The 14,561-nt window shown below is 44.5% G+C and overlaps 1 protein-coding gene across 1 annotated transcript in view; it reads right to left on the reverse strand.

Moving 5' to 3' along the window:
* Positions 1-995: 995 nt before the first annotated feature.
* The window catches only part of PTEN (phosphatase and tensin homolog), a 50,833-nt gene continuing 37,267 nt past the window's right edge, over positions 996-14,561 (reverse strand). The window contains exons 7-9 of the mRNA XM_054288394.1: positions 13,210-13,376; positions 5,677-5,901; positions 996-4,076 (exon numbers count right to left, since the gene is read on the reverse strand). Coding sequence (XP_054144369.1) covers positions 3,891-4,076; positions 5,677-5,901; positions 13,210-13,376 — 578 coding nt within the window. The 3' untranslated portion in view covers positions 996-3,890. The remainder of the gene's footprint in view (positions 4,077-5,676; positions 5,902-13,209; positions 13,377-14,561) is intronic.

Below are 14,561 nucleotides of genomic sequence, written 5' to 3' on the forward strand. Positions count from 1 at the left end.
GGGACCTCAAAGCCCATCAGTGCCATGGGCAGGGACACTTCCACTGTCCCAGGCTGCTCCAAGGTCCAACATCCAGGCTGGCCTTGGGCACTGCCAGGGATCCAGGGCCTGCCCACCCTGCCAGGGAAGGATTTCAGTATCCCTCTGGCAGTGGGAAGCCATTCCCTTTTCCTTGTCTCCACCTTTCCTGCAGCTCCTCAGGCACTGGGGACAGGCACCACCACACTGCCTGTGTGGTTTGATGCCCCAGGAGGTGCCCCTGCCCCTCAGCAGGACACCACAGTGAGGGTTTGATACCCCTGCACACATCTGGAGTTCCACTGCTGCCCTGGTCAAACCCCTGGAACACAGCAGCCTTTGGAGTTGCAGCTCCTTTCCAATCCCTGGATGCACAAGAAGCACCCCTGGCTCCAAATTCCACAGCTTTACAACGTCTCAGCTGCTTGCCAAGCTCAGAGCACTGCAATAAAACACCCACACAGTGACAAGAATGAGACTTTAATCAGTTTTAAGTGGAGTTTTAACACTAAGAGATAAAGGGTTGTTAAACACAATAACAAACGGACATCTGATTTGTATGAGGCATTATCCTGTACATGTCATACTTGGTTTTTGTGTATTCTCAGTTACACACAGAGCCACTGTTGCACAGCACAATAGTATTTGAAGAGGCTGAATCAGAGTAAGGCTGCTTAACAGACTGATTTTTTTTTTTTTCTTTTAGTATCTATATATATATATGCTATATGAAAACAGACTGGAAAATTTGAAGTGGCAGAGAAAGGCAGCTCTGCCAGAACGCTGCAGTTGGAGCCCCTTTTAGTGCACAGTCCCACCCCATCCATCTGCATGCACGACACTTTCCAACAGTATTGAGAAGGTAAACGAGGCACTTCGTGGCAACCACAGGCATCGTTAACATATTGCACACATTTGCCAGCACTAAACATGGAACTTGCACACCAGCATCCTCTTTTTGGATTATTTCAAGGTGGTTTTTGTTTTGTTTGTTTTGTTTTGAATTTGGAGAGTTAATTTCGATGCTGCATGTAAACTCCACTTCAGTTTACAATGTGTGCCCCGGGGAGGAATCTGGAGGCTGATTTTGCACAGCTGCCCTGGAGGAGCTGTGGCAAAGATTTCCACTGGGGCTGCCCAAGCCCAGGGGATGCTTCAGGGCCTTTACAGTTAAGCTCTTACCAAAGTGATGCCTTCAAGTAGTTTCAGACATGTAAGCTCTTGCACATCCCAACAGGCTGAAGCCTACAGTCTGGAAACTCAAGGAAAGATTACCTACAGAATGCAGCTCAAGCTAATTATGAATACTGTCATAAATAAAGTTTTAGTAAGGACTCAAAAACCTTTCAGTCATAGCAATTCTTGTCAACTTCTATGGGGGTGGTAACTGAAATAAAGTATAGGAGAGTATGTATAATATATATTTATATATATAATATATATATATATAATGCCATTTTTCCATTTCCAATGACTACACCATAAAATGTAAGCAAGGCTTCTCAAAGACGTCGAAACATTACAAAAAAACCTAAAAACAAAAAAAAACCCAAAAACCCTCATTCCAACCTTCACATTCCAAAGGAAAAAGAACAGTGCAAAAGCCCATCCTTGCGTCCTGATTCCCGATCCGGCGTCACCGACTGGAGCTGCACCATCCAATCCTGATTATCCAAAGCGGGACACGCAGCACTGCCCAGATCCCAACTCTACCCAAGCAGAGCACTTGGCTTGATTTAAGCACAACTTTCAACTGTTATAAACCAGACAGGGTGAAAACACGATTGGAAGGGAAAGAGTTAAAATTCCTGTTCCCAAGGGAAAACCATCTCCTGCTCGTCACAATGAGCACTGAACCTTGATCCATTAAAGTCTAAACCTGTAAGCCAGAACCTATTACCAGCTTTGTTACAAGTTTGAATCATGAATCTGAGGAGCAGAATTGACCAACGGAAACCAGGTAAGAAAAAAAAAAATTTCTTTAAAAGCCCTTTACACCTCGGTTTACCAATTGCAATTAGTGGAAGTCCTGCCTTGTGTGGTTCAAATTCCAACCATTAATGCTGCTGTGCAGGGCTCTGACAGATCCCATTCAGAATTCTGGCTGAGAACACAGCTCATGAACTTCCATGTCAGCACCAAGAAGTTAATTAAGCAGGGGAATGTGTGTACTACACCCTAAAAAAAGCATCAATTTGGGGTCAGCTGTTCATGGCCCATTCACATCTGGATGTGCCAGCAGCTGGACTCCTGAGCCACCCAATCATCCACCAGAAGCCAGCTTTGAGCCCTACCCTAGGAACAAATAATCCAACACTGCCACTTGGCTTAGAAAAACTATTTGTTGGGTGGGTTGAGAGGGGTTGTTTTTGACAGTAATGTATTTGGGACAAGTTCTGCTTTTTAATCTTTATTTACAGCGTTGAGAATTTACTGCAACACTGGTTTCCTGTCTCTGGCGTGTAATGTCCGTTTTTTAAACATTGCAGGTAATGAGTATTCAAGTAAAATTCCCTAACAGTTAATGACTTTTTTTTTCTCTTAAAAAAAAAAAAAAAGTGTGCAAAACTGCAAAACTCATTGTAATAGAATGTGTAAGGTCAAAGGGGTGGAACGGCTGACAGAGGTTTGATTGAATAAATGCATCAGAAATCTTCCAAACAAACACTAACCTGGAGAATCTCCAATGACATTTCCTGTGCACCATTACAAAATCTTTTTATATTCATGAGAGGGGAAAAAAAATAAAGCTTGCAAGGCAGCACATGAAGTATTCACAGCAGGAATATGATTGAAAAACTACTAATATAAATGTAAGATGTTGACTGATGTTTTTGCACTAAGAGCATCTGACTTTTAGCACTGGCCTTGATTACACAGGAGATGGAGCAGCCATTACAATTCAGAAAAAGATCCCAATAAATCATTGTCTAATTTTGTAACCATTTTGTTTCAAGCTCTTACTTTAGTTGATAGCCTCCACATTTGTATGGTTAAGTCATTGTTGCTGTGTTTCCTTTTGCTGTTTTTTTGTTTGTTTGTTTTGTTTCTCGTGACCCCAATTCCTTGTCTCCCTTCATAGCGCGGGTCTCGTGGGTGTCGTGAAGGTTCATTCCTGTACCCCTAGACAGAATCACTCTCTCTAGCTGCCTTTTCTAGCACCATTACACTTAAAAAAAATGAAAAATGCACAAACAACAAGCAGTGACAGCGGCGACTCCTCACCCATTGTCCCGGATGAATCAGGGCAGCATGCTGAGGAAAGGTGCATGGAACAGCCGGACACGGTGCACAGGCCACGCTCCCTTCCGAGCATCACCTTCCAGCCCCCATCCAAAAAACATGCATTAGAATGTAGGAAAAACCTTCTAGAAACATCTCTTAGCCAACTGCAGACTTTTCTGTTGCCACACAAGTGCAAAAAAAGGGGCAGGATGTGAACCTGTAAATATTTTTTTTTTTTCCTTTTCGGTTTTTGAAACTTCGTTTGGTGACAGAACACAAAAGGAAAAATTCCTACGCATACACATTAGGTCTGTCTCCACTTTTATAAAACTGGAATAAAATGGGAAAGTGCCATGTTTATAGTTCCTAATTGAAGTTTTAATGTCCTTTGACACAAAAAGGTATATACATAAGAGCTACGTAACCTTTCTTTAACCCCCCCGACTGGACAAGTGTCAAACCCTGTAGATTTGTAGGGCAAAACAAGATTGGTCAGGAAAGAATTGTTCCTATAACTGGTAATCTGACACTATGTCCTTTTGCCATTTAGAAAGGTCCTTTTTTTTTTTTCAGTTTATTCAAGTTTGTCTGTCTTCATGTTTTTTTGTTTTTGTATGGTTCTTTTTTATCTCTGATAAAAAAAATATTCAGACTTTTGTAATCTGCGTATGCTGATCTTCATCAAAAGGTTCATTCTCTGGATCAGAGTCAGTGGTGTCAGAGTATCTATAATGATCAGGTTCATTGTCACTAACATCTGGTGTTACAGAAGTTGAACTGCTAGCCTCTGGATTTGATGGCTCTTCTACTGTTTTTGTGAAAAATAGCTTCACCTGGGGAAGGAAAAAACAACATTTAAAAAGGGAACCCGGATTTAACTGAGCAATTTTTAACAGCACAGGTCCTGGCTACCCTGAGTCACACCCCTGCTCCTCTCCCCAGAGAGAGGTCTGCCAGCCTCTCAATTCCACCCCTGGCAAAGCAGCAGGGTTTTCCAGCCCAGCTGCAGGAATTGTGTCTGGCTGAGTGCTCAGGTGCTCCTGAGCTGCAGCAGCAGGACAGCCCAGCACACCCTCCTGCCTTCCCCACCTCCCAGAGCACCAGAGATTGCAGCAAGAGAGCACAGCAATGAACAAAACCTTCTCTAATGGGTGACTCTTGTGTGGGAAATCTGACCCAAGCAATACTCCAAGCAGCTGTGACCATTACGTTCAAACGAGCTCTGGCTGATGTTTTATGAGGAAGTCAGAAAATGCTGCAATTCTTACAAATGCCTTTTAATGTTTAAAACACTGCTGGCAATGGCTCATACTCCCCAGAGCTAAAGTGCCAGGGTAAGTAAGGCATTCCCAGAATCACAGCTGGGCTTGCAGAGACCTCTGCAGATGATCCAGTCCAAGCCCCTGCCCAGGCACAGGAGCACCTCCAGGTGAGCTTGGGATGAATCCAGAGAGGCAGACTCCACACCCTGCCCAGGCAGCTGCTCCAGGGCTCTGCACACTCATGGGAAGAAGTTCTTCCTCGTGTTGAGGTGGAATTTGTGTTTAATTTATGGCCTTTGCTCCTCACCCTGTCACTGGAGCAGTGACAAACAGAGCCTGGCACCCCCTCTGCCAGCCCCTGGAGATGTCTGTGTGGATTGATGGGATCCCCCTCAGCCTTCCCTGCTCCAGACTGACCAGGCCCAGCTCCTCTCCTCATCAGAGAGATGCTGCAGACCCCAAACCATCTCCGTGGCCTCTTCTGGACCCTCTCCAGCAGCTCCTTGTCCTTCTTGCCCTGCTGAGTCCACAGCTGGACACAGCACCCCAGATGTGCCTCACTGGGCAGGGCAGAGGGGCTGGAGACTCCCTGACCTGCTGGCCATGCCCTTCCTGATGTCCCCAGGACCATGCAAAGTTCTTCCTCATGTTGAGGTGGAACTTGTGATGTATGGCCCCTCCTCCTCATCCTGTCACTGGCACCACCTGTGCCAGCCCCTGGAGATGTCTATGTGGATTGTTGGGATCCCCCTCAGCCTTCCCTGCTCCAGACTGACCAGGCCAGCTCCTCTCCTCATCAGAGAGATGCTGCAGCCCCCAGATCATCCTTGTGTCCCCCTGTGCTTCCCATGAACAGGCACAGCTGCAAACAGCTCAGGAGCTCAGTGTGCCCGGCCCACAGCTCAGGCAGGGAAGATGGCACCCGGTCAGCAGCTCTCCCAACCTCTGATGGCTTTGACAAACACCTGGAACAACCTGAAGACTTCAACCCCAGCTTCTCAACATGCATCAGCTCCCCAAAAAGCAGATAAAAGCACAAAGCTTTGCTAAGTGATGGCAATACCAACACATGAACTCAGCTTCTACACAGCAGTTTCTCATGGTCCCTCCAAAGGCAAGACAAACAAATCATGCAGCTTTTCAGCTTTGTTCACACATAAAATATACTGACCTTGAAGTTTGGAGAGAAATATCTGTTGGCTTTGTCTTTATTTGCTTTGTCTAGATCGTTTTTTGTTAATGTAAGGATTAAATATTCCTTATCATTATCTGAGCGCTCTGTACTGAAAATACCATCGAGTTCCTGATCTGCAACTAGACTTCCATTTTCTACTTTGTCTGAATTTTCATCCAGTCCTATGAAGAATGTATTTACCCAAAAGTGAAACATTTTGTCCTGGGGGAGGAAGAAGACAGAAAACAAGCTTGTTTTAGTATTCACTAATGGCACGTTAATTAGACTGCTATCAGCATCTGGTCAAAAACAGATTTGGGATATCAGGCAAAACTTGCTTGGACAACAGTGTGGCATTTGTTACATTGCATGCAAAGACATTTTCACCACATCTCCTGGACGGCACACAAAAATCTGCATTCATCAAGCTCAATTTTAACCAATTAAGCTTTTAGAAGTCACTCATTGAAAGCTGGGCTTAAAACTATCATACCTGCAATAAAAGCAGATGGTAATAAATTCAATAAACTTAAACTTGTAATCACAAGATTAAATAGATAATAAATAGATTTTTTTTGTTCACACCTTGCCAAGCAATTCCTAAACCCATGAAATAACCTGTGTGAACCAGCTGAGGTGAGTAATACTGAATCTCCCCTGGAACAGAAAGCTTCTCTTGTTTTTATACAGAAATAGCTACAACTGAGCAAAACCACAAATCAGCCAAGGATTCTTGGGTGCTTTCATGCAGTCAGAGCTTTGCTGAGCAGCACTGAGAGCAAGGCAGAGCCAGTGCCTGCTGGCCAGCAGGAAGGTTTTAGGGACAAGCCAAGGCAGAGGCAGCTGAAGGATGTTCAGCTCAGGCAGAACTCGACAGATGACCTTGAGCAGTTTGAGTCTCCACTCTGCCACAGCCCCAGCTGCACCACAGATCCTGTATCACAGATCCTGAAGCTTTCTGCCAGCCCTGAGCTGCTGTTTCCAAGGTCAGCTCTCCCTGGCACACCAAACTCTGACACTGGCACAAGGTCAGCCCCCCTTGGCACACCAAACCCCTCTCTCTGACACTGAGCTACCTCCACTTGCTCTTTACACACAAAATCTTCTCTGTGACTCTGATGTGCCTTTTCAGGCTCAAGACCCAAGGTGTAAATGGTCAATTCTTCCCACAAGGGTCAGTATTGCTGCTCAAGCTGCAGGGAAAGGAAGCCATTGCAGAACCTAACATTCCTTGGTATTACACAGAACACAAACTCACTCCTTCTGAGCTAACTCACATATTTTGGTTTACCAAGGAGCTCTAATTCCAGTTTCTTACTGGAAAATTCACATCCTGCCCTATCTTCCCATTCATCTCTGCTGGTAAGGATGCAGGGGGGAAATCAGAGGTGGGACAGAAGTGGTTCCAGGGTGTGTGACACAGGCAGGCCTCCTGCTGAAGGCACTTTGGCACCAGTAAAATACCACAGGATTTTCCTGAGCCAATGAAAGAAGGCAGGGAGGAGCTGGACTACTTAACTCACACTCATCCTCCTCAAAAATTGATTTCAACAGGATACTGGGAATTCACAAGTGTCCCTCTCTGCCAAAGGTCAGCAGACTCATTTGCAGTATTTTAGGTAAAGCCTACAAAACCACTTCCAGCTTGTCTGCATTTCTGTAAACACCTGAGACACCCCAGGACAGAAATTAAAAATCCAGCCAGGAACACTTCTGGTAGCTGAGTTCCCCACTTCCCTCCAGCACTTTGGGAATCAAATCTAGCAAATGAGTTGTTTGGGGAGCCTAAGAGATGTTTCCCAGTGCCACTGAGTCCCTCCAAGCCACCCCACTCTGAAGAAGCCTTGCTGGAGCCCATCCATGGGAGGCAGCAGCTAGCAGGTTCTTGTCAGGCTCTGTTTACACATTTCACACCCTCCTCTTTCCCCAAGAAAAGCCTTAAAAATGCCCTGCCTGGTTCTGGGGTTGAGGATGAACATCCTGGCTTCACTCTGCTGATTCCTCTGCCCCAGAGAAAGAGGCAGCAGACAAAATCTGGGTGAAGACAAGCTCAGGGTACCCCAACCCAAGTTTCTCCTCACCCACACAGTGAGTCCCTCAGAAAGAACTCCAAGGAGGTGAGAGGCTCACTCCTGCTCAGGCCACAGCAGAGACAAGCAGCACTTTGCTGCTGAAACCCCTCTGGTGCCACAGGAGAGGCCCCTGGGTGGGATCAATGCCAGCAGCAGGCACAGTTCTGTCATGCCTCACCTTCAGCTCCATGAGCAGAGAACCAGGAGGGATTTACTTGGCACTTTAAGGGCTGGGGAGACTCACAAACCTCTCCCTAGACAGCTTTTAATCTCTGTTCCTTGGGACAAATTTGCAGAGGTCCTCAGGGACTCAAACTAAACACTACAACTCAGCTGAGCTGGTCATTTCTCCTTTTATCTCCCTCCAGCTTTTTAAAACATCAAGTTGTTTTCCTTTCCTTCCCACTGCACAACTTAATTAGCCCAATAAACTGAGTTCATGGGTCTTGGAACATGGCATGGCCACTCAAATTAAGGGAAGACTTGGTCATGTTTTTTGGAATTAGTTCCTAAGGCTGATAAGTGTGTCACTGTTTTCACTGAAGAGCAAATCCATTATTCAAAGTGAGGATTTAGCTGAAGCATCAGGACCCAAGATATTTCATGGGAGACAAGGAGGAAAGATGATGTAATATGGGCCAAAGACAGGAATTTTAAAAATCAAGGCATGAACTGAACTCAGGCTTTATATAGCAAATCAAAATACCAGACCAAGTGCTCACATAACACAAGTTTAATGAATAGACTTCTGAAAAAAAAAAAAAAGTATTAGAGACTGTTTTTCAATGTGTTTTGCTTCACTTCCAGTTACATCACAGACATCTGTCTTAAAAAAAAAAAAATAAACCACAGATGTACTTCTTCCCATAACCAAATCTGTGCCATAAATCTCCAGTGCAGTATCAGCTGAGACAGAGGCTGATTTAATCCCACAGTGCTTGTCCCCACCTTGTGCAGTGTCTCAGACTGACAGAAAAACACTCCCCACTCTAGAGCTGGTCTGTAGCTGCAGACTGGGATCCAAATCCAAGATTTAAGCATCAATCAGGAGTTCCCATGTCCTGCTGAGAGTTTAATTTTGCAGAGAGATCCCCAGGCACTCCCAGTGACTCTGCAGCACCCGCTGAGGGGCTGGGGATGCTCTCCAAGAATGGGATCTTGGTTCAGCCTGTTCCCCTGATGGAACTTCCTGTACCATTCTGCAGATCAACACTGAGTCCTTCTGACATTTTCAGAGTTCATTCCTCAGCGTTTGCTAAACAGCAACTGCCCAAAGTCTTGTTGAACTCTGCAGCAGAACTTATCTCTAGGCTTGAGAGATGAAATGCAACTGCTCAAACAATGCTGTCAGCCCTCCCACGCTGGAGTCTGGGGGTAAAACACCACTGACTCTCACAAATTAAACCCACATCAACATTTCCCTCTCATTTCTACTGGGAGGACTCCCAAAAAAAGGTCTCCTCCAGCCCCAGGCTCTGGAGGCAGCAAGATGAGGAGATTTCTGTATTATTTTTAAAAAGACTCCCATTGAACCGAGTGATCTAAGGATACTCTGAAATACTTTCAGATTATCATGTCAACATCAATAACTGGAAGAAAAAGGCTTTGCAGAGATCCATGGAAGAAAAACCAGAGGAAAAACTACAAAAAACCCCAGCAAAACTACAGCAGCAGTCTGAGATGGAAGAACAGTCAAGCTACAAGAAAAAGCCATGTTCAAAAAACAAAAAAAATAAAAAAAATCTCCCAAATTACAAACTTCTACCCATCAGAAATTCATCCAGTCACAGCACTTGAGCCTCAAGCCATTTTGTTCTCATGTGGGTATGCATTTCATTCTTGAAAGGAAGTAGCTACAGCTCACTGAAAAACAGTCTGAGGATAAAGTAAACAAGTTGATTAGACAAGAAAAGATCAAGAGCTGGGGACTTCCTAACTGATGCCAGGTGGCAGAAACCATGGAAGGGATGAACTTTTCCAAGGCTGTCAGCCCTGTACCAATGATGCTGTGGCTGAGGTCAGCTCCTAAAAGCCACCGAATTTGCCTAAATTAACTTTTGCCATTAAAAGAAAGGACATATGGATGCTTTAAATCTGACTCTGCAATGTTAGGGGTCTGCAGTCATTCAGGTTTGGTCTGGTTTATAGAGAATAATTTTATCCAAAATTGAGGAGGGCCCTCCTCACAGAGAGCTCTGCAGATAATGCTGTTCTTTAAAGGATTGGGAAATTTGGGAGCAAATACAGGTGAGGGAATCTGGGGCCCTTCAGCTGAGATCAGTGTTATCAAACACCAAACCACAGCAAAGAAGTTTTCTTCATCTCCAGAGATGAGACACAACCATTCTCCAGCCTGAGGTTTAGAATGGATCAGGAATTACACTTTTAATTGATATTATTAGGTTTTTATTATGCTAAAGTTACAATTCAGACTGGTAATATGTGATGTCTTTAAGGATTGGGAAATTTGGGAGCAAATGCAGGTGAGGGAATCTGGGGCCCTTCAGCTGAGATCAGTGTTATCAAACACCAAACCAGAGCCAGGGCAAAGATTTTCTTCATCTCCAGACATGAGACACAGCTATTCTCCAGCCTGAGGTTTAGAATGGATCAGGAATTACGTTTTTAATTGATATTATTAGGTTTTTTATAATGCTAACGTTAAAATGCAGACTGGTCAATATGTGAGGTCTTTAAGGATTGGGAAATTTGGGAGCAAATACAGGTGATAATTGATATTATTTAATTGATATTATTAGGTTTTTATTATGCTGAAGTTAAAATTCAGACTGGTCAATATGTGATGTTTTTAAGGATTGGGAAATTTGGGAGCAAATACAGGTGAGGGAATCTGGGGCCCTTCAGCTGAGATCAGTGTTATCAAACACCAAACCAGAGCCAGGGCAAAGATTTTCTTCCTCACCAGGGATGAGACACAGCTATTCTCCAGCATGAGGTTTAGAATGGATCAGCAATTACATTTTTAATTGATATTATTAGGTTTCTATTATGCTAAAGTTAAAATGCAGACTGGGCAATATGTGATGTCTTTAAGATTTGTTTAGCAAGCTGTAATCTGCTAAAAGAAAATCTGTGAAGAACAAGAACCAGTGGCAGGAAACAGACTTACAATTCCACTTTTCATAAATCTGGTTAATAAACTAGAATCTCTGAAAGATAAGATGCTGTTGCGCCTAATTATGGCGCTCCTCATTAATTAGGCGATCACTGCATAAGGGGATCTTTAAAATATCAGTCTCCCCAGTGGAGGGCCTTCATTTTTGGGTGAAGTTGTGCAGATAGTAGATGCAGAAAAGGAAGGACAGAGAAATGTGCTCAGTTTGAGCCAAGGGAGGATCCTCTGGCACCACTGTTCCCCTCTGCCCTGTTCTCACCTCACTCACTTTATGCAAGGACCATGTGGAAGGATCAGCTCCTGAGCTTGCAGCAGAGCTAAGGGAGGTGATCTTACCACAACTGTGGAACATCTCACACCTATTTTCCTCTGTCCTCCATTCATACTGAAAGCTGAGACAATAAGACACTTGATTCAACAGATATTTTAGAGAGATTATCAAGGTGTTTTTTTAACTAGGTGATGAAGGAGCAGTTTCCATCTCAGAAAAGTTTGCAGATGTGAAAAGAACCACCTTCACCATTTCTTTGGCTCTACCAGGCCAGAAACATTGAGAAACTGAGCACCTCTGCACTACCTGTAATCCACAGAACCCAAACAGTTTGGGTATTTGGTAAGAATAAACAAAAAGGAAAAAAAAACCCCAAAAAACAAAAAACCAACCAACCAGCTACTGAGAAATGACAAAGATTCTTCAGAAATGAAACCACAATCTGACTCTGAAATGAAACTCCAGCACAGTAATGCTCCTGCTGTGGTTCTGCACTTCTAGACACTCCTGAGGACCCAGCTCATACTGCAGAAACTGTAGGTGCTCATGAGGGGCTGCCACAAGACTCACTCTGCATCTCAGTGCTCACTCCAGGGGTAAAAGAAACTTCAAAACAAATCTCCAGGGGTAAAACAAACTTTAAAACAAATCTCCAGGGGTAAAACAAAACAGCAGCTTGCTCCTGGGGCTGCAGAGCCAAGATCCTGAGGTGCACACTGGTACTGCAGGGATGGGCAGGGCAGCACAGCACTTCCATCAGGTCTGGCTGCACTCCATGTGTTACTGGAGATGGCAGAGGACAACAAACTCACAGCTCAGACAGGAGAGAGCAGATAAATGTCTGACATGTTGGGGCTTTGCCTCAGCTCCTCCCTGCATCCCTTATGCTCAGCCCACAGTGCTGATCTGGGTGCTCCTGCAGAAGTCTCTTCTCAGAGCTGCCTGCTTGCATGTCAATAAGCTCAGCTTTGAAACTGAATTTCTACTTTTAAAATGCTTTTACTGCACATAACTGCACTGACCAACTAAAACATCTCCTCAAACAGGCAGAGAAGGAAAACAGGGCCACTAAGAACTGTCCAGAAACTTCTGCAGACAGCAGCACCTGAATTAAACCTGTTCACACAAGCAAGCCCACACAACAGTGTGCATGTTCACTCACTCACACTGGCAGCTACAACCTGTGTGCACAGCTCTGAGTGATGTTACCTCATAATTTCACTTCTCCTGATCCACCTGAGCATTTCTTCCTTTTAGGAATTCACTCACTGAATGCTCTGAAGTTTTCAAACCTCCCCTCAACAGTGAGGAACTACTGATGAGGAGTTTTAAGCAGCAAACATCAAGGTAGCCTTTAATCAGCACAGTCTCACCCTCAGCTTTCACTCTGGTAGATCCAAAGTAGCTCCACAAACACCAGAACTTCAAGAATTCAGCTTTAAGAACTGGCTGACTTTGGTTTCAATATAAATCCTAGGTTAATTTTCTTTTTTTTCCACAACTGAGACCCTAATAAAACCCTCAGCTCAGAGGGAATTCTCTAAGCCTCTCATGTCAAGGCACTGCAGCTGGGAACAGAGAGGTGGTGAAGAGATTGCAGAGATACTTTTACAAAGTGCGTGGGAACTCAATTATCTCAGAAATTCAGCTAAATTTGACAGATGGGTACAAATCAGCCAAGAGCACAGACAGGATCTTCTGTGCCTGCTCAAACCTCAGGAAAATTTAGTGAAGAAAACAGCTGGAGTTAACTTGCTCAGTATGCAAGTCTATTTTTAGAAGGTGAATGTTTCTTCCTCAATTAGATTACTCACTACTACCCAAAAGACTGCAATACAGACCTCAGGATCATTTTTACCCAACCTTTGTACTTAATCTCACAACTCCATAAACATCCAACTTTCATTTTGTGGTCCATTGGCTCCTTGGGAAAACCAGACATCAAAGAATTAAATGTCATGATTACATCCCTGAAAAATAACCAACATCCCAATCCTAAAGCATCAGGGACTGGCTTGACAACATTTTTCAGAAAAAGCAAGGAAACCAACCTTTTTCAACATCTTGTTCTGTTTGTGGAAAAATTCCACTTTGATATCACCACATACGGGCAGAGGCTGAGGGAATTCAAAGTACATGTACTTGTCTTCACGTCGTGAGGGTCCTGAAGGGGAGGTGAATATCTTTACCTTGAGCTGGTACACCACAAACTGAGGATCTGTGGGACAAAACACAGTGGCACTTGGTGAGAAAAACCTCCAAAGTGGCACAAAAAAAGCACAACATTGGTAGCAGAAATAAAATCGTGAGCTGTGATGTTTTCAAAGTTTGCTAAATTTCTCTTAAGGGTTTGACACCACAGGGGATCAAACTTTGCCAGATGCTACTGGAAACAGCCTTGAGACTTCTGTCCTTCATGGCAAAACTTTCAGGCCACCAGGGAGTTCCTAAAATGTTATTTCTTTTTAATATAACAACTGTAAAATGTGAATTACTTGACTGTTCCTTGCATTTTCCCCCTCCTCTCTACGCACAGACCAAAGTGAGAGGTTTTATTCTCTCTCATCTCTTCTTCCAGCTGTTGGCTGGTCATGTCAGCACAAACTGACTCTACTCTTACACAAATGAAGTAAAACAAGGATAAAATTGAACTGAAAACCCATCAGAAGAGCCTAAGCTGGTCCTGTAAATCACCAGCACCAGAGAAGTGCCAGCCATGGCATCACTTCCCCAATTAAATCTGCAGGGGTAACACTGAAATTAAATAAAAGGGGGTTTTGGTCCAGTTTAGGAAGAGGTGCTTTGGAAATGGTCAGGACAGACACAGCTCTGTAGAGCTGCTGAAAGGGCCAGTGATGAAACCATTACTGGCAGGCTCAGAGAATCCCAGGATGGTTTGGGTTGGAAGGGACCTTAAATCCCATCCATTCCCACCTCTGCCATGGCAGGGACACCTTCCACTGTCCCAGGCTGCCCCAAACCCCAAAATCCTGGCCTTGGGCACTGCCAGGGATCCAGGGGCAGCCCCAGCTGCTCTGGGCACCCTCCCAGGGAACAATTCCTTCTGAATTTCCCCTCTGGCAGTGTCAAGTCATTCCTCCCTGTCCTATCACCACAGCTCCTGTTGCAGGTCCCTCTCCAGCTTCCCTGTAAACCCTTCAGAGGCTGGAAGGTGCTGTGAGGTCTCCACACACCCTTCTCTTCCTGCCCTTATCTCCCTCAAACCCTCAGAGATGTGAAACTCTGTCACCCCCTCATTCTGCCCTAGAGGCTGGGCTCTGCCCTGTCAGTGCCTTCAGAGCAGCACAATGATACCAAGGAAGGCAGATTGAAAATTACCAGATTGGTAAAATTACTGCCAACATAGCTAAAGACACCACACCATCAATTTCACATTCTGAAA

The sequence above is a fragment of the Melozone crissalis genome, unplaced genomic scaffold (genome assembly GCF_028551555.1).
Source record: "Melozone crissalis strain CALT ecotype California unplaced genomic scaffold, PUWL_Pcris_2 ptg000062l_1, whole genome shotgun sequence".
Lineage (NCBI taxonomy): Eukaryota > Metazoa > Chordata > Aves > Passeriformes > Passerellidae > Melozone > Melozone crissalis.